The sequence below is a fragment of the Corylus avellana genome, chromosome ca10 (genome assembly GCF_901000735.1).
Source record: "Corylus avellana chromosome ca10, CavTom2PMs-1.0".
Lineage (NCBI taxonomy): Eukaryota > Viridiplantae > Streptophyta > Magnoliopsida > Fagales > Betulaceae > Corylus > Corylus avellana.
The window spans coordinates 22,224,238-22,246,181 of record NC_081550.1 but is presented as its reverse complement, the minus strand read 5'-3'; the positions used below and the strand labels follow the sequence as shown (position 1 = coordinate 22,246,181).

General features: G+C 35.8%; 2 protein-coding genes across 2 annotated transcripts; one reads left to right on the top strand and one right to left on the bottom strand.

Annotated features, from left to right (window-relative positions):
• Nucleotides 1-84: 84 nt before the first annotated feature.
• Nucleotides 85-5,250, bottom strand: LOC132163923 (uncharacterized). Its single transcript, XM_059574299.1, has 5 exons — nucleotides 4,065-5,250; nucleotides 2,990-3,438; nucleotides 863-1,050; nucleotides 662-728; nucleotides 85-575 (listed from the first exon to the last, which is right to left on the bottom strand). Exons 1-5 carry the CDS (start codon nucleotides 5,104-5,106, stop codon nucleotides 534-536), a joined length of 1,788 nt encoding a protein of 595 aa, XP_059430282.1. The 5' UTR covers nucleotides 5,107-5,250; the 3' UTR covers nucleotides 85-533.
• Nucleotides 5,251-8,541: 3,291 nt separating this feature from the next.
• LOC132164704 (nardilysin-like) lies at nucleotides 8,542-21,572 on the top strand. The gene is made up of 19 exons (XM_059575255.1): nucleotides 8,542-9,096; nucleotides 9,612-9,687; nucleotides 10,314-10,360; nucleotides 10,845-10,957; nucleotides 11,653-11,726; nucleotides 11,874-11,969; nucleotides 12,079-12,198; nucleotides 13,048-13,281; nucleotides 13,863-14,011; nucleotides 14,262-14,418; nucleotides 14,618-14,767; nucleotides 15,128-15,507; nucleotides 17,219-17,368; nucleotides 17,482-17,664; nucleotides 17,858-18,061; nucleotides 18,208-18,314; nucleotides 18,562-18,715; nucleotides 19,416-19,537; nucleotides 21,023-21,572. The coding sequence occupies exons 1-19, from the start codon at nucleotides 8,542-8,544 to the stop codon at nucleotides 21,264-21,266; spliced, it is 3,315 nt and encodes a 1,104-aa protein (XP_059431238.1). The 3' UTR covers nucleotides 21,267-21,572.
• The last annotated feature ends 372 nt before the right edge of the window (nucleotides 21,573-21,944 follow it).

Genomic DNA, 21,944 nt, shown 5'->3' with positions numbered 1-21,944 from the left:
AAGGCTATTAAGAGACAAAAATGCTTTAAAAATACCTGATCGTGCGTTTCAGGCCATCTCATCAATTTGATTTGCCATGTGTCATGTTACATCAACATACGTACATTTCATTCATGGGAACAAGATATACAAATAATGTACACATCCCAAGCACTATATAATTTATGTTCCATCCACATCCCTAACTTTGTATAACCTTGCTAACGTAGACATATAGGATCCGGATCTTCAGTAATAAGCTGTCCAAATTGCTAACAATTTAGACAGAATGCTGCTGAGAATCTCTATCTAGACAGAGAAGTACAAAAAAAAGGTGCAAGAGACTACCTCTCTCAAGCAAAATGCAAAAAGTAACACTGCAAAGTGGGGGTATCCTTGATTTTTTTTTTTTTTTGATAAGTAAGGTATCCTTGATGTTGTATAACCCATGTTTGGGTATTAACATGGAGGGTTAAGGGATGAACCAAAAAAACTTCTAAGTTATATAAAGCTTTGGCGCAAAATACAAAAAAGATGAAGGCTGTTTTGAGGTGTCAGTACCTTGACATGTTTCTCCACTTGTCCTTTAGATCAACCTGGACAAAGTAACCTCCCACTTATATATTGGGTGCAAAGATTACAAAGCAAAACTAAAGCATTGTAAATGAGTAAAATAATTTACCTCTGTCCTCTCTTCAAAAATATCACGGAAGCAATTCAAGATAAGCTTCCAGTTTCCTTTACCATACCTTCATTAAGAAATAAGACAAATGAGAATGAGAAAGTTTACATACTTGTTAAATCTCAAACCAATTAGATGTCCGACAATCTTTAAAAATAAATTCTAGTAATGAGTTTTCTCAAGATCAGAACAAGCACTTACTTCTGCACAGCAGTCCTCAAAGTGTCTTCCTCCAATAAACTCCATCTCTTTATCTGTCTCCTTCTGGCAAACTTTGTAACCTCCTGCTTCTTCAAGGGAGAAACAAGCTTTCTCCTTCGGCTGGGTAGGTGAAGTCTACTTGCATCCTCGGTCATTCCTTCGGGTGAGTCATCTATTGAATCATCCCACTGCAAAGACATATATAATGCTCTCAATATGCAAAATAACTGTATGCCAACTTAACAATAATTTTTTTACTAAAAGAAAATTTATTGATACAAATAGCAATTAAACACTATCACACACTTAGAACGTGTTTGGATTGAGTAATCTTTTAAGATTCCTTGTTACACTTAAAGTGAAGAGAATCCAAATACACAAGGGAATGTGGATTCTCTCCCAAGTGCCTTGAGAAAGCTTTCTTTCTTTAAAATGACAAAAATGTCCACATTCCCTTGCCCATATGTTCTATTAACAAGGCACTACACCTTTCACTTGAGCCAGCTAAACCACAATCCTTACAAAACTTGTTATGGTTTTTTTTTTTTTTAGAAAAATGCTATGAGTATCAAAACTTTTACCAAGAGTTGTGTACAAAAATAATGTGAACCTTATTCATTGGAGATTATCAAAATAATTAATCAAGGGAAATGCTACGGGTACCAATGAATAAGCTTCACATCATTTTGGTAATCATCTTTTAGTAAACAATTTGGTACCCATAACATTTTTTTTTTTTTTTAATGTATCTTTTAGGGTTTGATTGTGACAATTTGTAAAATTCGTATACAAAATAAGGAACTATTTTATTCCATAAAAAATGAAAAATGAATGTAAAATCTGTATACGAAAGTGAGGGACCATTTTATTCCACGAAAAAAGAAAATGAATAAATTCTTATAGATGAAAATAGAGAAAATAAATCAAACAATATATATAGATTATATATTGGGAAATGAAAGAAAAACCATGGTCTATATATAGTTTCAATTCCCTGTCATTTTTTGTTTAATTTTTACATAATTTTGTCTCGAACAACCTTATGCACATGAATAAAGATATTTTGGGAAAAATAAAAAATTCCTACAGGATGCCTAGGATTAAACCAAACATGGAAATCTCATATTGCCAAAAATCCTATTAAATTCCTGATCATACCCAAAAGTGGGAATAATCATATTCCTCCAAACCTCACATTCCTAGGAATGTGAATACCGGGGGAATGTTAAGATTCCACAAACCATACACCACGTTAATGTAAAACATGCTCTTAGTACGATGATGGAGAGGAAGAATTCATTCTCCCTTTCATACCCTATTGGAAAGTTTTGTATATGAAAACACTTTCTAAGAAGTGAAAGACTACTTCCTAAATCATATCAATGCCCACGGGCAGCCAGGGCTCCAATAGCTAAATATATATTGGCAGGATTACTCTCTTTGGCTATTCAGTAGTGAAACTTTAAAGTGACTACTTTGCTATGTCCATAAATAAATATGGCTAAATTAGTATCGACCAAAAATTGTTGGAGGATTCAGAAAACTTATATGGCAATTGGATAAAACCCCAATGAGTGAGATTGGGTATAGTTGGTAAACAAAAGCAAATTAACAAGAAAATTATAAAAACTATTAAAGTCTGCCTTTGTTTTGCAATCCAACAAATTAAAAGGTCATATACACCAGAGAATGTATGTAACCATGAGATCAAAACACCTAGCAATACACCAAAACAAACATTCTAACAAGCAAACAAAGAATCGAGCATGCACCAACATGTGCAGACATTGTGCCACCAAAACCCCAGAACTCAATGCTTTCCAAGTGAAAATTGATAAGAGATGATCTTACGTTGATTGTGTGCTATTAAATAACTCTTTTCGATTGTAACCATGAGATAGGAAAACCTGGATGTACACCAATACAAACATTAACAAGCAAACAAACACCCAGACATACAAATATTCTAACAAGTAAACCAATCAATGACATAGACAGCTTTCAAAAATGATGTGTAAATAATTTAGGTACATGATATATCAACTATATGCATGTACCATGATATTATAGTTCCATTTACCACACAATTTGAAAACAAACCAGTAAGCATAACATGAACACGGGTACCTCATAAGCATGGGCAGTGCTATTCCGCTCCATCAAGCTTGGTCGACGAGCATTGCTCTGATGACTGCAGGACTGATTTCCACGATTAGAGTCATTAGTTTGTGCAGGTTCACCGCCAGTGTTAACAGATGGGTTGGGGGCATCAACGTCTTTTCCACCCTGGTTTTCTACGGAAGGTTCATGCTGCTTATTTGACGCCAAGTTAGATATTACAGTGTCAGCCAGGCGTAATGCATCAGGAAGAGGGTCCTTCACCACTGCTCTCAACTCCAAAGAACTGGATCTAAGAGCTTCTTGTACTTTATTAACTTCAGAGGTAGGCAGGGAATCGTATTTGCTACATGATGCGTCAATGACCATTTCCTCTGTATCAGTAATCTTAACTCCTTTAGAGCGCTTATGCCACACAGCATGCTTGCGTCTGGGCAGCTCAGCCCCCTTTTGTATCTCTAAGTAAAATGAAAGGGGAAAAACCCAAAAAATCAAAAGAGAAAAACGAATCTTTAGCCATATAATTCTGAAGCTTGGGAATGTAATCAAGCCTTAGCAATAACTAAACCAACAAAACACAAGCAAACAGAGGGACGACCATAATTATGTATACATTTAAATAACACTCAATTACGAAAATTTAATAGCTTTGACAAGAGCAGCAGAAATAAGTTGATGTGAAACAGAAAATTTGAGAACCAATACTAATAAAGAGCAACATTAGAAGAAAAAAAATGAAGAGCACAAAATTTACATCTTGCCCCATTTAACTACCTAAAATCCAGATGACAAAGAAAACAACAGAAATGATTGAAGGTAACCCTATAATTGCCCAGCAACCAAATGAAACAACAACAAGAAAGCAACGTTTCAAGGAGTATCAATAGCTAAGTTCATATCGCTTGTCCTAGCTAGGTGTTTCCCGTTATAATTCTGAATACTTCGGGGCGCTTTTCGCTTTAATGATATGTATCCATTACTTATTAAAAAAAATAAAATAAAAAAGTCCATATCAATGAAAATCCATTCTCGCAACTGAAACCAAAAGGATCAAAAAATTAAAAATAGTAGGAATTAAATTTACCATCAACTCTCCCTGCAGCAGCTCTATCCCTGACAATCAAGTCCCAGCTTCCACTCTGCAAAGCTACCAATCCCCTTCCCTCTCCTTTGCACAACTCAGGTCTACTACTGTTCACGCCCACGTCCTGACCCACATTCGGTGTATTCGACGCCACCTGATTTGCTGTCTCCCCGGACAATTCACCCACTTCCTGATTCAAATTAGACGTATTCCCCGCCACTTCTTCAACCTGGTGCATTGCACCCACACAAGGCGTATTCCCCGCCACTCCTTCAACCTGGTGCATTGCACCCACACAAGGCGTGTTCACCGCCACCTCTTCAACATGGTTCACCTTCTTCACAGCAAATTCACCCACATTAGGCGTATTCTTTGCCGCCACTTCTTCGAACCGGTTCACCGCATTCTTCACAGCCATATCACCTGCACTGGCACCGGCCCTCTGGACACCATCGGTCTCGGCCACCGCCGCAGCGGACTGAAGAAACGTCGGACCCATAAGCACCCAGGCCTCGCCCAAGTAAACCCTTACCGCCTCTAAAGCCTCGTTCCTCGTGTTCACCTTCAGCAACCTCCTCGCCACCTCCGCGTCCCAAACCGCCGCCTCCACGTCATCCCCCCACCGCCTCAACTCGCCCGTCACCAGCTCGCTCCTCCTCGACCTCTCCAAACCGCCAATCCTCCTCCTCCACACCCTCTTCACGGCCTCAAAGTACTTCCCGTGCCGGTCGCCACTCCCTGCCAGATACTTCACCGTGCATTCCACCGCCACCGCACGGTACGCCGCCTTCAACGCCTCCGAAATCTCAGCCCCGTCGTATCGGTCCAGTTCCTCCATTACTTCCAGATTATCCAGCGTTGTCTCGGTCAGCAAGGCGTCCGAGATTTCGGCCTGTATCGTTCGGAGCACCGCCGTCTTCTTGAACCGCGAGTCGGCGCCGGAGACCGGGAGGGCCCGGAGGAGTTTCTTTATCACGTGGTCTTGCGCAGCAGTGTTGCGCATCACGGATTCCGATATCCAGCGGCAAATGTCCGTGTCCATTAACACAAGCAAAATGCAATTGAAACTATATATTTGGGGATTTACTAAGAAAAGGTTTCCGACTGATTTCGGAGAGAAATCAATAGTTGGTGTTAGGGTTAGCCATGGAAAGGGAGATTTCAAAAGCTTTGAGATTTCAAAAGCTTGGGGAATTTAAACGTCATCGTGGTGATGGAGTAGGACGATTATTACTGTCTGCAGTCGATTTTGGGTTATTACCGTCTGCAGTCGATCTTGTATGACAACGAATCTGGTTCTAACAGTTACGTGGTCCAGCAGTAATTTGCCACGTTTGATGAAAGTCACTTAGTTGTCACCTGACTTGGGCGTGTTTGGCGTGCTATGAACATTTGCATTTCTTTTTTTTTTTTGTTCTTTCTTTTCTTTTCCTTTTTTTGTAAAGTTTTTTTTTTTCTTTTTTTCTTTTTTCTCAAGAGTAATGCTAAAACACTTCACGCCTATTTGGTCACGCTCACTTCACACGATTGACGTGGCATTCATCGAATATAAATAAATTATTCATGGTTGGCTCATATTTTCTTACAATTAACCATTAAATTTGTAAACTTATGTAGATTCTACATAAGCTGAATATAAATAAAAGATGTATGATAAATGCACAACTTTTTTGCCCAACTTTTTTAAAAAAAAAATAAAAAAAATTTTTTTTTAAGCAATATCATCAAATGTGGTCTTTTTTTATTTGAATTTTTTTTTCTTCAAAAATAAAGGTGTTTTTTCATAAAAATGATCATTTTTTAAAAAATTATTATGAAGAAAAATACCATTTTTTTATATATAAAAAAAAAATGGGGAAAACCTATGATATTATGGCTTAAGAATTTTTTTTTTTTAAAATGACCACATAAAAGAAAATTTGTGTCACAATTGTGCCTTTATGATTTCTCTAAATAAAAATTTATTTTCTTAAGCTGTCATTCAATTCATACTCCATCATCTTGCATGTAGTGAATGTGATAAAATTGGTGTGAATAATATATTTATTTTTCTCATAAATAAGCTCTTGTGATCTATTGGATAAGAGGTAAGAGAAATGTTGGGTTTTTCAATATTCATTAAAAAAAATGTTACGATATTGTCACTTTATGCCTTTATTTGCTAAAATAATAAACTGACACATTAATTTTGAATCAAATTTATTTAAAAAGTTAATTTTGAAAACCTAACATTTCTCGTGAGGAAATTCCGTTTTACTTGTTAAAAATAAAAAATTGTGTCTTCGCTTAAAAAGTATTGAACCAAATTGAATAAACTCTCATTGTAATATGAGAGTTTTATGCAGTATGCAAAAATAATATTATAACAAATAGGTTAATGCATTTAACTTCCGTCAAATGTTACACCAACACCAATTAAATTATGACATGTGTCGTATCATAATTTGATTGATGTTAATATGGCATTTGGTAAAAGTTTGGTACATAGACTTATTTGTTATTTTTTTTCATACTACACGGAGCTCTCATAACATTTTTATATGACATAAAGTTTGTTGTAAAGGATGAGTTGACAATCCAAGCTGGCAGGCCGAGTTTGAGTTAACCTGCTTAACCCAGCTAAAATGTTAAGGATCAACCCTTGATACCACCCGTTTGGCTAAACATGTTAGATTTCTTAATCCTAACATGACCACCATCAACAGTTTTTTTTCCACCCACTCTCAAGTTTTGTTTTTGATCAAATGAGGGGCAGCCAAATCATTTTTCTAATTTTTTTAATAATTTGTATATATATATTTATAATTATTTTCATAAAACTTCTATTTCGCAAACACAATTTCAAGCAGACTCTGAGTTTTCATCAAATTTTTATATCACAAAAAGTTTATTGCAAATCAGTACAACCCGTTGCATTTATCCTAAGAGTAAAAGAGAATAGAAGAATTTTAAATGAGGGCAAAGCTTGTCCAAAAAAACATAATATTGCTAAATGCTTGCCATAAATGTCAAATTAAAATATTTTTCTTAAAAAATAAAATAAAATAACATAACATACACACTCTAAAATTTGTTGCCAAACAAAGCTTTGAAGGTGCTACACATTGAGGGTGTGTTTGAGAGTGCGTTTTTTAAAAAATAATATGCGATTTTAAACCAAATCGCAATTTTAGAGTGTTTGGGATTGCGGTTTTAAAAACGCAAATTTTAAAATCGCAAAAAAATCTGCGATTTTCATAAGCTGATTAGAGGGTGCTTATTTGAAAAAGTGCGAATTTAAAACAAAATCACGATTTCTATTAAAAATATATTTGGCGCAATAGTTACATTTTATTGAGCGGGAATGAAAAAAATACCAAGAATACCCCCTAAAATATATTAAAACCCTTCTTTTCTCTTTTTTTTCTTCATCCTCTCTGTCTCGTTCATCCTTTCTCCGTCCTGTAACAGTGTGTGTCGTTGTTGTCCATCTCTCTGCCCCTCTACCAGGTAATAATCTCACCTTAATATTTTCTTTCTCTCCATATAACTCTTTTGCTTTTGTAAAACTTTCTACTATTTGGTGTTCGGTGTTATTTTATGTGGTTTGTATGATTATTATGTTTTTTTGCGTTTATATTCTTCAACCATTTCTACATAGTAAAGTTGTGATTTTTTTTTTTTTGTTTTTTAAAATTTTATTTAGATTACCATACATGCATAATGATCTACAATCCAACATAGTATGCAGTGATAGATCACTGTACACGCAAAATAATGTGATAGTGCGTGTACAGTAACCGTGTGAGGCTTTTTCTTTAAAAAAAAAAATTGTATAGTGACAAAGATGATGATTTTTCTCAGGTCACTGTGCACTGCATAGTGATGTGCACAGTGACGATTTTTTATAGCTTCTCTTTTTTTTTTTCTTTTTTTTTTTTTTTATAAAGGTACTGTACAGTAACAATTTGTGATGGATTTTTATTTTTATTTTTTAATGGATATTGCACTGTAACAGTTGGTGATATTTTATATATATATATATATTTTTAATGGGTAATAAACAGTGATAATTTTTTTTTTATATATATTTTTAATGGGTAATAAGCAATTATCAAGTACTGATTTAAATTATTGGTGAATTATGTAACAGTTAAATTTGATAAATATTATTAGTTTAATTTGATGGATTGTTTTTGTATTTTTTATTATATACAATGTTAGTTATTTTACTATTATAAAAAAATGTCTTTATTGGTAATTTGGTCATGAAACCGCAATTATATACTAGTGTTATTCAAACACTCAATTGATAAAAAAAATATTTTTTAGCATGTTTTACCAAACGCCTGTGCGATTTTAAAAAGTAAGAATTTTAAAAACGTAATTTTTAAAAACACAATTTTTAAAATCGCACTTATTAACATTGCACTCCCAAACGGACCCTGAATAGACGATAGAGGTGCCACATGGATATACGGCACTTTGATAGGGGGATATGATCCTGCAATTTCCGCACCAGGGGCATCGCCGTGATGGACAAGCTTTACGGCCTCTAAAAGCCACCTTGAAACTTACTATTATTCCATCAAAACCCTTCTACGCACTGCCTTTTGCTATAAAAGGTGTCTTCCGAGTTCTAAGAAGTTTAGCGATACGTAGCAGACTCTGTACGTTTCGCTCTCTCCCTCTTCTTCTTCCATCAAACAAACGGCAAATGGGTTCTGCTCGCTGCACTTTGTCTTCGGACGATATGGTGATCAAGTCTCCCAACGATAGGCGGCTGTACAGGCTCATCGAGCTCGAGAATGGGCTCCGGGCCTTGCTGGTTCACGACCCCGAGATTTACCCAGATGGGCCTCCTAAGACCCTTGAGAATGGTGAACAAGTAGAAGAGGAATGCAATGTGGATGGTGAAGATAGCGAAGGAGAGGACGAGGACAGTGAAGAAGAAGAGGAGAGTGAAGAAGATGAAGAAGACGAGGAAGGTGAAGGGGAGGACCATGAAGTTGAAGGCAAAGGAAAGAAAGGTGCTTCTTCTCAGACTAAGAAGGTTAGTCTTTGTTTTTCCACATTCGAATCTGCAATACCCAGCTAATATTTGGGATCCTTGTGCACAACCCACTTACAGAAAGTTATAAATTCACCGTATGGTTGCTAAGGAATGATAAGGAAAGGGTAGAAAATGATGGAACTTACAGTCTGCTATACTCACTTTTACATTTCTGCTCTTATTGAAAATCATATTCCCGCTTGGTGGCCACAGAAAATGTTGTAAAGGTTCTGAAAATTTGTCTATCACAAATTTGAGATTGGTGGGACTGTCGTTTGCTTCCAAGTTTATTATTGTCTTGATTTGGGTTAATTCTGAATCAAATAACTTGTACATTTGTGCCAATTTTTATTTGAAGATACAGTTTGATTTACCCTTTGTGAACATGATGTTAACTGGCATTTCTTGTGTGTACTAGAGCGTTGCATTTTCCGTCCTGATTCTTTAATTAGTCCTCTTCAATTACCAGCCTTGAATTTGATATGTTAACTGGAATTGTATGTTTATTGTTGCAGGCAGCGGCAGCAATGTGTGTAGGAATGGGCAGCTTCTCTGATCCTTTTGAGGCACAGGGGCTTGCGCATTTTCTAGGTTTGATTATTTATCATGTTTCAACATACAAACTTGTCCTTCTTTCACGTTTCTTTTTCTTTTGGCACTGGAAAAAAAAAACTATAATCAATTAGCTACAAAATCTCTGTGAATGATTTGGTTAGCTTGATTGCATCTTTGATGTTGAAAGCTGACATCCTCAATAGTTTTTTTTAGTAAGTTATCGAGATATTATAAAAGGCATATGGCACCCCTAGGTACATAGAAATTATACATGAGAAAACACTTAATTAGAAAGAGAAAAGATAACAAGGAATTCATGATAACAAAAAATTTTGCAATGCCATTATGCTATTCAACTGGAAATAGTAGTTTCACTAAACAAGCCCTGAAGCCCAACATCGAACTTGTTTAACTGATATTTAATTTCCACTGTCTTGTAATGTACTGTATATATCTTGATTTGACCAATTATTTGTGGTTTTCCAATTTTCACTTGATGTTTCTTCTTGAAAAGACATCATTTTTATTTATTTGTAACTTTCCTATTTGTAATTTTTCTCGTCCAAGAGACAGAGCAGACAATTTCTTTGTTTTTTTTTTTGCTTCAATTTTCTATCAGCAATTCTGTAGTTGACATTACTTACAAATTCTATATTTTGCAGAACACATGCTTTTCATGGGAAGTAATGAATTTCCAGATGAAAATGAGGTCTGTTTGCGAAATTTATATCATTAGAACACTTGTTTTGATAGAAAAAGAAATCATGGGGTGAAATTTCTTTTGATTCTTATTTGGAAAGTCACCATTTTATGCTTTTGATTGTGTGTGGGACAAATTTTGGGTGCCACAGGGAATGGTAATTTTGGATGATTTGAGTTTTTCATTTTCTGGATGGCAACCTCACATTATGTGCATGGAGGCCCCTGAACCAATATAAAATGCTTTATTTGATTTTTTGTTTGAGAGTTTACACCTTGATCCCAGTGCATTAGTTGTTTCTAGATCATCCTTACATTAGATTTTTTTACTTGGTCATAATTCTTATGCATGTTTTAGCTATTGTTGATTATTTTCAATTTAAAACAGAGATCGCTTAGAAAAAGAAAAAAATACAAACAGAGATTGGTTGTGTGTGATATAGTAATGGTAGTTTGGTCAACCAGTTTGACTCTTTTTTTTTTGTTGTTGCTAGTATGATAGTTACTTGTCCAAGCATGGAGGCTCTTCAAATGCATACACAGAAACCGAGCATACCTGCTACCATTTTGAAGTTAAACGAGAGTTTCTCAAGGGTGCTTTGAAACGGTAGATGCTTATTTTGGTATTCATAAGTGTAGTCATTTTCTTTTTTTGGTTGATCAAGCAAGGTTGCGGTTTCCTTCATTCTTTTCACTTTGGTAGTAGATCTTGTTCATCTTGATGATTGCCACCAGTGTCTATAACTTTGAAAATATCAATTTGCATATGCTGCAAGTACAGTTATGGCATTAACTGGAGGAAGTGCAGTTCTTTTTGAAAGAAAACTTCTTTGTTTAAGATGCGTATATTTGCAACGGCAAACAGTGTAAGAGAATGTTGTTACTGGAGGCTTATAAGATCAATGAATGCAAAAGTGTGATAATGTCTAACATCGTCATCATCATAATCATGTCCCTGATTTTTAAACTATATAAATGCTCACCAAAAAATTCTCAGTGATGTGTAATGTAATATATATGCTACTTTGTTTTCCTGTATTTTGTTGCTATTGCAATATGGATTGCCAATGACATAGTGTCTTGTCGTATGCTGCCTCAAATTCTAGTTGCATTGGCCAAGTTATTTGTTGCTATTGCAATATGGATTGCCAATGACACAGTGTCTTGTCGTATGCTGCCTGAAATTCTAGTTGTGTTGGCCAAGTTATTTATATAATTGTTTGTTAATATATTTTCCAATATACTGCATTTCAAAATCAGTGAGGTGTATTAATAATTATGTTGGTTTTTTGGTTTTATCAGATTTTCTCAGTTTTTTGTTTCACCTCTAGTGAAAATTGAAGCCATGGAGAGAGAGGTACTTGCTGTAGATTCAGGTGCGTCCCATTCTTGTCTGAGTAAATCCAGTTCATTTTTTTCCTTTTCAAAAGGAGATTGATTTTTGCTTCCTTACAGCTGTGCTGTTAACATATATTTCTTATTGCTGATGGTGTGTACCCTAATATAATATAAAATGGAAATAGAATTCAACCAGGTTCAGCAAAATGACGCATGCCGCCTTCAACAACTTCAATGTCATACATCTGCATCTGGTCACCCTTTTAACAGTTTCTTTTGGGGTAAACTTGAATCTGTTATGTTTTCCTCTGTGCATCTAAGATTTTGTCAGTTTGTGTGAGATAAGACCCTTTTCTTTTTGTAAGTATCTTTTTCTGTGCTTGGTTGCAGGCAATAAGAAGAGCCTGGTTGATGCTATGGAAAAAGGGATCAATTTGCGGGAACAAATATTGAAATTGTACACAGATTACTACTATGGTGGATTAATGAAGCTTGTTGTCATTGGTGGAGGTAGAGTTTTCTTTTCTGATTCTCCAGATACTGTATGTTGTATATTGTACAGTTTAGGTTGTGCTTGGACTGAAATAGGTACAAGGAATAATAATGTAACTGAATTAAACTTCACTGGAAGTAAGGTTTTTCTCCTTTTTAAATGATATTAGATTCCATGGAAGTGGCAGATGTATGGTAGTCTGGCAGTGGAGAGGTGGTGATGGCAGTGTTTTGGTGATAATGTTATGGTGGAGAAATTGATGGTAATGATGGCAGTGGTCAATCGACTTTTCGGTGGTGCTGGTGGTTGTATGATGCCAATGTTGGTTGGTCCTGGATGTTGCATTGCCAAGTTGTAACTTGTTTGTATTGGGAGGGATACATGTCTTTCGTGGAGATAGTCTTGGTCAGGGGTGAAGAGTGGGAGTCATGAGGCCAGTGGTTGTGTGTTATTAACCTCCGCTCAGTAAAGCAATTTCCCCTCCAATTAGCCTGTGTAATTGTTTGGGTCCACTTTCACAATTTCTGATCACTATTCAGACCAATTTTGACCCCAAGCAGCAAACACATTCATTTTGAGATGTTCTCTTGGGGCATAAATTTATATTTCATCTGCAGTTCTAATGCTTGAAACCATGGACCTCTTAGAAAAAGGGGAATTAAGGCACTTCCTGGGGTTTTGTTTGCTGTGATAAATTTATCGATTCCTTGTTTAGTGTGTATGTGGGATGCTAGTGCAAATAGTTTATTTTAATGATACATGTTGAAGATACAAGTAAAATTCATGGAGGGAATTGATTAGAAATGTTTTCAGGTGTAAATCTTTTTCTTTACTAATGTTACTAGTATTACATTGTCATGCTGCAGAGTCTCTGGATGTACTCGAGAGTTGGGTTAAGGAATTGTTTGGTGATGTGAAAAAAGGCCCTCAAGTGAATCTGGAGTTTAAGGCGGAAGGTTCTATCTGGAAAGCTGGTAAACTTTATAGGTTAGAAGCTGTCAAAGATGTTCATATGCTCGACTTAACATGGACACTGCCATGTCTTCGTCGAGACTATTTGAAGAAACCAGAAGACTATTTAGCACATCTCCTCGGACATGGTAAGATATACATTGTGGCTTATCTTAGATGGTCGCATTTAAACAAAGTGATTGTACATACACGGATACACATAACATGTGCACATGCATAAAAGTATATATGAATTGAGTGAAATATGGGAATGCTTATTGTGCTTGATGCTTTGTTTGATTATTGTTAGACCTCTGCAGTTTTTTCATTCATTTGATTATAATGGAACTCCTTTTTCATTAATTTGATTATACCTTTGTCTTCTTCTTAGGTGAAAGAAGCTTGCCTAATTTGTGGTTTCTTTTAGATATATGAAGCTTCTGAATACATGTCATAGAAAACAATTGCAAGCGTGGTGAATTACTGGTTACTATCTGTAAAAGAAAATTTGATTTATTTATAAAATGTTAAGGAAATATTTTAATAGAACTTTGTTGCGGTTAATCACCATTCTCACATCAATTAAAGCTGGACAAAGAAAATATTTTCATACCATTCTCACTTGCACAGCACCATGAATTGATGAAATATTTTAAAAAGAACAATTATTGCCAGCCACATGTTTTTTAGCTTCAGTTTTAATTCTGAGCACATTTCGTGACCTTTTTAGAGGGCAGAGGAAGCTTGCATTCCTTTCTGAAGGCAAGAGGTTGGGCAACATCTCTATCTGCTGGTGTTGGGGATGAAGGAATGCACCGATCATCTGTAGCCTACGTCTTTGCTATGTCCATACACCTCACTGACTCTGGCTTGGAAAAGGTACTGCTTTTATCTTCTTAAGATTGCTTTTTGTAGAAGAATAACATTTATGACCCCTTATGCGAGTTCTTCTATCTAGTGAGACGGTCCTCTTGATCTTGGAAATCAACTTCAGATTTGGCTTTGCTTTCCTAGAGGCATTTTTTAGAAATGTGATGAATCATAAACTTACTAAAATGTGGTGCACTTGTGAGCTTGTTGAAAGCATCATTCAGTGCTAAGGATATCTTCTGATCCAAAATTTGTGCAGACATTCGAAATCATTGGCTTTATATATCAGTACCTTACATTGTTACGTCAAACTGCTCCGCAAGAATGGATATTTAAGGAACTCCAGGATATTGGGAACATGGAATTTAGATTTGCAGAGGAGCAACCTCAGGATGATTACGCTGCAGAGCTTGCAGGTGTTTATTTTGTTTGTTTTACTTGAATCTGGCTCTTTATTGTGTGTTGGATCTTTAAATGAGATGTGGCTAGTTTCTCAAATCATTGTCACTGCTTTATGTTGGTGTACTTGTTCTCTTCAGAAGTGATGGTTTATTTCATTTTCCATTGGCCTGTGGTGGTTTCCTTTTCTCAATATTGCTTTTCTTTTAAATGCAGAGAATTTGCTTTTTTATCCAGCAGAGCATGTTATTTATGGGGATTATGTATACAAGATATGGGATGAGGAAATGATAAAATATGTTCTTGGTTTCTTCACACCAGAAAACATGAGGGTTGATGTAATATCAAAGTCCTTTAATTCACAAGGTAAATCTTTTAGATCCACTTCTCATTCTTAGTATATTTTACTGTATTGTGAACTTCAATTTTCCTTTTATGAGATATATAATTGTGAGGGTGATAAGTCTCATTTAGTGTTTTTTGTTCTTCACTATGTTTTCTCTTTATTTTTTATTTTTTATTTTTTTTATTGGGTGAATGAGAATATTTCACACTTCTCTATCTCTTCCACTGTTTTATATCTTAGTTGTGCACTTCTACAGTTACTGTCAAACTACTGGTTTTGTTATAGTGAATTATACATTTTATCCTAATAGTTAATGCTGGAAGTTATATTTTTATAAAAATGATTGAGCTCCATAACATTTTATTCTCCAACTGTTCCAGATTCCCAATGTGAGCCATGGTTTGGTTCACATTACACCGAGGAAGACATTTCTCCATCTTTAATGGATTTGTGGAGGAATCCTCCAGAAATTGATTCTTTATTGCATCTGCCTGCGAAGAATGAGTTCATTCCACGTGATTTTTCAATTCGTGCTAATAGTGCATGTAATGGTCCTGCAAATGCATCTTCTCCGAGGTGCATACTTGATGAACCACTAATGAAGTTCTGGTACAAGTTCGATAATACTTTCAAACTACCTCGTGCAAATACATACTTCCGCATAAATTTGAAGGGGGGATACGATAATGCAAAGAGATGTCTCTTGACAGAATTATTTATTCTCCTTCTTAAAGATGAATTGAATGAGATCATCTATCAGGTCAGTTAGTTATCTTTTAAAAGTAATGACACTGTGTGCTGATCAATGACTCATTTGTTTCACAGACGAACTAATGCATTTTATTAAGCTTTAATCTGTCTGTTCTGCAACTTCCCTATTGTAGAGCTGATTACTCTAGTGGCTCACTGCATGGACTGGAAAGCAGTGGACACTTATCCAAAGATGATGGATCTATTTGGTAAAGTTTTTTAAAAGTTTTTTGGTTTTTGAAAATGTGAACATTGAAAAGTGTTTTGGCGGGGGCCACATTTGAAAAGGTATTACTTGTGGGGTCCATAGAAGAGAATTTGTTTGGTGAACTAAGAAGCGTTTCTGAATAGCAAAAAAAACTGAGAAGTGTTTTTAAAATGTCAAAGAAACAAAAAATGTCAAAAAATAAATAAATTAGACCTGCTGGAGCTAGCCTCCAAGGGTGGCTGCCGCTAGACCCGTGCTCACGGCCCGACTGGCCTGCCAGTGGTAGTGAGACTTCTCCTTTTCCCTGGTCAAAGACTTGGTTGTTCACCGGGGCTTTAGACATGGGCTCTCTTGTTATTAGTTCCTCAACTTTCTTGACCTTTCAACACTGGGCAGACGTCATAATTGGTGGCTGCCACACCAACCTTCACTTTTTTTATTTGTTTTATATGTAACAAAGCAACCTCCACACCTGAAAAATGAACATGTTCTTTCAAAATATGGTGTGGGGAGTTAATTAAAAAGTGTTTTGTTTTTTTATTTTTTGAGAAGTATTTTATTAAGAGAAATGCTACACACACTCTTAAGTGCACACTTTTTGACGAGGCACTAAATATCACCATTAGATTTTGGATGTATCATTATTTGATTTTTGATCTAATGATGATTTTTAAGTGCCACATCAGAGAGTATACACTTGAGAGTGTAGGAGTGAGAGTGTAGCATTTCGCTTTTGTGAAAAGTGTTTTGTTGAGAGGCCGCCACTCCAAGCTCCACCTCTTAAAAAAAAAAAAAAAAAAAAATTGTAACAAGGTAGTCTCCACACTTGAAAAAATAAGCATGTGTTTTCAAAACATGGTGTGGGAAGTTATTTAAAAAGTGTTTTGTGTTTTATTTTTTTGAAAGTGTTTGGTGGTTTGTTTTAGAAAGTTAGCGGCGGGGTGGGGGTCACATCTGACAACCCATTTGGATGACTGTTGTTTGAGAGCTGTTTTAGTGTTTGAAAATTGAGAAGAGTTTCTCAAATTTTGCCAAACAAGCCATTATCTTCTGTTGATTGGGATATTGTAGATTTGTGTTCAAGAGTGGGTTATGTTTTCTCCACAGTATTTGTTGTTGTGTTTTTTTTTTTTTTTTTTATAGGTTCAAAGAAACTTCTTTTTGAACAAATTTTGATCACTGTATGTTTGTTTTATCAATTATTATGTCTTAAATTTTGTTTACCATCCAATAGTAGCACCACATTATTTTTCTGTTTTGGTTCTAAGCACTATTATATAGTACCTTTTTCAGAAGCCATTCTGAAAAAGGTACTATTATATGGATGGTCCTCTTTGAAAGCACTATTATATAGATGGTCCTCTTTGATTTACTGAAATACCTTTTTTTTGTCATCAATGAACGTCATTCTGTTCTTGTTCAGTTAATAACCTCATTTCTCACAGCACAATTGTTTTCAAATGTGTGGCATTTAGGTCTGAATATGACTGGAACCTTCATTCCATTTCTGCAGGCCAGTATTGCCAAGTTAGAAACTTCCGTATCTTTTTTCAGTGATAAGCTAGAACTGAAGGTCTATGGATTCAATGATAAGCTTCCAGTTCTCTTATCTAAGGTTTTGGCAGTAGCCAAATCTTTTTTGCCAACCGATGATCGTTTTAAGGTACATATAGGTGTAGCTTTGTGTTTCTTTTCTGCGGTATGTCTGATTTTATGTTTGGCTTGGATTTTTGCTGGTTTGTCTCATCTGTGAACAACTGAAGTGGGGTTTAACAGGTTATCAAAGAAGATATGAAAAGAACTTTAAGAAACACCAACATGAAGCCTCTAAGTCATTCATCATACTTAAGATTGCAAGTGCTGTGCAAGAGTTTCTATGATGTTGATGAGAAGCTGTGCTTTCTAAATGACTTGTCTCTTGCTGATTTGAAGGCGTTTATCCCTGAGCTGCGTTCCCAGGTGCATAAAATATATTTCTGTTTATATATTGGGTTCTTGATTCTCGATATTGCCCTTCCACTAGTAGAATAGACCTTGACAATAATTGCAATAAGTTTATGTAGTTGATTAATGCGCTGGTTTTCACCTTAGTTTTGCTCTAGGTATGACACATATTCTGGCATTAATTCATTTTCATCTGCATTTTCTACAGCTATACATTGAGGGCCTTTGTCATGGCAATCTATTAGAAGAAGAAGCAATTGGCATATCAAAACTATTTAAAACTAACTTCTCTGTGCCACCACTTCCAGTTGAAATGAGGTATCAAGAACATGTTATTTATCTTCCTTCTGGTGCCAACCTCATTAGAGATGTCAGTGTGAAGAATAAATTGGATAGAAACTCTGTATTTGAGGTAACTGACACTGGATACTGTGGTATTACATCTACGCCTCCTCCAAGTCCTCTATCTTTTAGTGATCTCCTCTGACGTGTTCCTTCTCTTCTTTTTTCTTTTCTTTTTTGGTCTTCTCTCCTTTTGGTTCCATTTTGCCTTTGCAGCTTTATTTTCAAATTGAGCAGGAAGTTGGGACGGAATCAACCAAATTGAAAGCTTTGGTGGACCTTTTTGATGAAATTGTGGAAGAACCACTTTTCAATCAGCTGAGGTGATTTTAATAGGCTGAAAGTAGTAGCATATTTTTGGTTTATGGTTGTGTGGGAAGGACAATTGTTTCCTGCCCACCAACAATTGACCTGAACAACAGGCAGTAGGCAATCTTTTGCCACTTTTTATGCTCTTCTTTTTTTATTTTTCTTTTGGGAGACAAATCTGAAAAATGGAACTGAGTTTCTTCGTGTATTGACATTTTTTATGCTATATTTTTATAATTCTTCAACTATACTTGAATGTAGGACAAAGGAGCAGCTTGGCTATGTTGTTGAATGTAGCCCACGAGTAACATACCGTGTTTTTGGGTTTTGTTTCATTGTTCAATCTTCTGAATACAGCCCAATCTATCTGCAAGGGAGAATTGACAACTTCATAAATGGTCTGGAAGAATTGCTGGTAAGCAATTTAGGTCATTCCCTCGAAATGCTGCTTAGCTTCTTTACCATTGCGTGCTTAAATGTATGCTTCCAGCATGTCCTGCTGTGAAGGTATGTATAATATATATATTAGAGAGGGAGGGACTGTCTGCGGTAAAATTAATTATAGTGGCCTCTAGTGATAGATCTTCTAGACACAGTAATTTCTTATTCTGATAAGACTGATATATTCTTGTTTATCAATGTCATTCTTTACTAGTTAAGGTATGATAACGGCCTCAGGAAAATAAGAGATCTTTGCTTGTTTGGACGATCTTCCAGGGACTGACTTTGACTGGAACCTTTTGGAGCTTGCCTTTCAGACTCTAGTTGATGCACTCAGTTTTGTAGCAACCATGTTTCTTTGATTGACGGGCTTTCTTTTTCAGTTTTTATTTCTCAAAAGTGCCTAATAATTTTCCTTATTGTTAACTGTCTGAAGGGTTGGATTATTATAGTACCTTTTCTAAATAATTTCCTAAATGCTTCATATTTCTTGCCTAATAATTTCTGTACTTAAAAAGCCAATAAACTCTAGCTAAAATGTCACCTCCTCCCAAAAGAACATGTTAGAGGGTGCAGTTGTGGGTTCAAGATCCACTGGTTTCATGTATAAATTAACCATAAAAGAAACAGAAAAGAACTAGACGTCTGTATCTAAAAATATATCTGCATTGCAGGATAAGCTTGATGACGATTCCTTTGAGAATTACAGAAGTGGCCTAATGGCAAAACTAATGGAGAAAGATCCATCTCTTACATATGAAAGCAATCGGTTCTGGAATCAAATTGTTGATAAAAGGTACTAATATAAGCTTTGTGGCCTGTCTAATGGTAATTAGCAATTATTAGCGTGTGAGATTTAACATAGAAATGAGAATGTATGGAAAATTTCACCTTGTCAAGTGCCTACATGAAACTTTTGTAGCTTTCCTTTTAAGTGGTTGGATTATCAAAACCATCCAGTTGTCATAACTTTTTCTTGAATGATTATTATCATTTTGTGGATTGGTTATGGCTGATCAGATTGTGATTCCTATACGATCTGTTTTATCAACTTAAGAGACTTGTTACTTGACATATCAATTAAATTGCTGGTTGACTCTGCATGTGAATAGATATGGTTTAGCATATGCTATCTCTTTTCTAATGGTTTTTAGATCCAAAGATTTGAGTGTCATGAGAAATCAGGTTTCGGGCTGACAATCATAGGGGAAAATAGGCTTAATTCTCATGAACTAACATGTCATTTGCAGATAGCTCTCAAATTACCATTTGTGACTTTTGAACCCTTCAAACTACTATTTCCTTTCAATTGGCACTCTCCGTTAGTGTTTGGCATAAAAATGGACAAAAAATTGCACAGTAACTTACAAGTGCAAATTGCTTACTTTAAATTTCCAAATTACCCTTCAACCAAAGGATTTTTTATTTTATTTTATTTTATTTTTTAAAAATAAGGGGTTGATGGGGTGATCAAACAACACCCATGTTTGTGGGGATGACCAAACCTCCCCCTAGTTTTGTGGGTGTGGTTCAGCCACCCCAAAGTCATTTTCTAGGGGTGGCCAAGCAATTCTTTTAGCTCAGGAGGTTTAGCCAACCCCTTAGAGATATTAGGGATGGCCAAACCATCCCTAAGGTTGTTGGGGTGGGTCGGCCACCTCTAAACTCATTTTTTGGGGTACTCGACTGGCGGAGTGGTTTTGCCACGGTGCCACCCCTTTAGGGATATTGGTGGTGGTCAAATCACTTGTCAGGGCCAAGGGATTGGTCCATCCACCATCATCTCTCACTTCTTTTCGTTCTTTATTTTTTTAGTTTTTTTTGTCCTTGTATTTTTTTTATTTGAAGGATAATTGCGACATTCAAGCTCCTGAAATCAGGGCATTTTGGGCATTTCAAATTAAAACTGGCATGCGTGGCTCACATGTGGGGCATTTTCTATCCATTTTAACGCTAATAGAGGGTACCAACCACAAGAAATTGGTAAAAGTATTACAAATGGTAGTTTTTGTAGAAATTGCAAATAAAGTGTCAATTAGGTAAGTATATTTTTCCCTAATATATCTTCGTAGTCAAACTAATCCAATGTGCTTGATACTATTGGGATTTGAGGGTGTTGGGAAGCACTATTTAAAATTTGGGAAGTTGGAAATCATGTGGAAAGTATCCTTGTCCAAAGATAGGTGCTGTTAGATGATCATGACTTTGTATTATAATTTATCATTTTCCTATTTTTTGCTGGACTATACTTGTTCTAACTATTCATAGCATTGATATTCAGATATATATTTGATTTGTCAAAGAAGGAAGCAGAGGAACTCACAGGCATTCACAAGATTGACGTTATCAACTGGTACAAAATGTATTTGCAACAATCATCTCCGAAGTGTCGGAGACTCGCAGTTCGGCTGTGGGGTTGCAACACTGATACGAAAGCGTCTGAAACGCCAGACAAGTCTGTGCAGGTCATCGAAGACGTTACAGCCTTTAAGATGTCATCTAAGTTCTATCCAAGCATTTGTTGAAATTGGAGATATGATAACAAAGTAGAGCGAAGTGTTAGAACCATTCGAGTGAAAAAATTGGCTACAGGTTATAGCGGAGGTCAGTATCATCCCATCCTCCTGGAAAACAATATGAATTAAAAATCATTAGCAAAAGGATTGGAGTTATAGATTTATTTCCACAGAATACATTTGTTTTGGAGTTATAGATTTATTTCCACAGAATACATTTATTTTGAACCTTCACTTATTATAATTATTTCAATTGATTATTGATTATGCTTGGGCTTGCTAATGCTTTCTAATAAAAAGAGTAATTGTTGTCATCTGTGAGACATTCTTTGCCGAGCAGTTTTGTATCTTTTGGAAACTTGTGAGCCCAACTCATGTGGAGATGCAACAGACGCATCAGCTCCCCTTAGGAAACGAGTCTTTTCTTTATTTCTTCTGTACCCTCCTTTGAACGATTTTTACTCACAAACAGGGTGGTTGTGCTTATCCTTCATTAGGTTTACTTTTTTGATTCCCAGACATGATAGGCATTGCTGTTTGATGGGTATGCATAGCTTGAGATAATATGGGCTCTTTATGGTTAAGTTGAACCATTCTGCAAATCATTAACAAGCAGGCGGATCTCGTTAAGGATGTGGCTGGAATTTATGGACAAATGTCTTGTTAGTCTTATGGTATTAGGGAGCT

Coding starts and splice junctions, on each gene's coding strand:
- LOC132163923 (XM_059574299.1), bottom strand. CDS start 5,106: ATGGACACGGACATTTGCCGCTGGATATCGGAATCCGTGATGCGCAAC. Junction 3,439..4,064: donor TGCTGCAGGGAGAGTTGATG/GTAAATTTAATT, acceptor CATTTTACTTAG/AGATACAAAAGGGGGCTGAG. Junction 576..661: donor TTTTTGAAGAGAGGACAGAG/GTAAATTATTTT, acceptor TACTTTGTCCAG/GTTGATCTAAAGGACAAGTG.
- LOC132164704 (XM_059575255.1), top strand. CDS start 8,542: ATGATCCTGCAATTTCCGCACCAGGGGCATCGCCGTGATGGACAAGCT. Junction 11,970..12,078: donor TTTTAACAGTTTCTTTTGGG/GTAAACTTGAAT, acceptor GCTTGGTTGCAG/GCAATAAGAAGAGCCTGGTT. Junction 17,665..17,857: donor TCCCTGAGCTGCGTTCCCAG/GTGCATAAAATA, acceptor CATTTTCTACAG/CTATACATTGAGGGCCTTTG.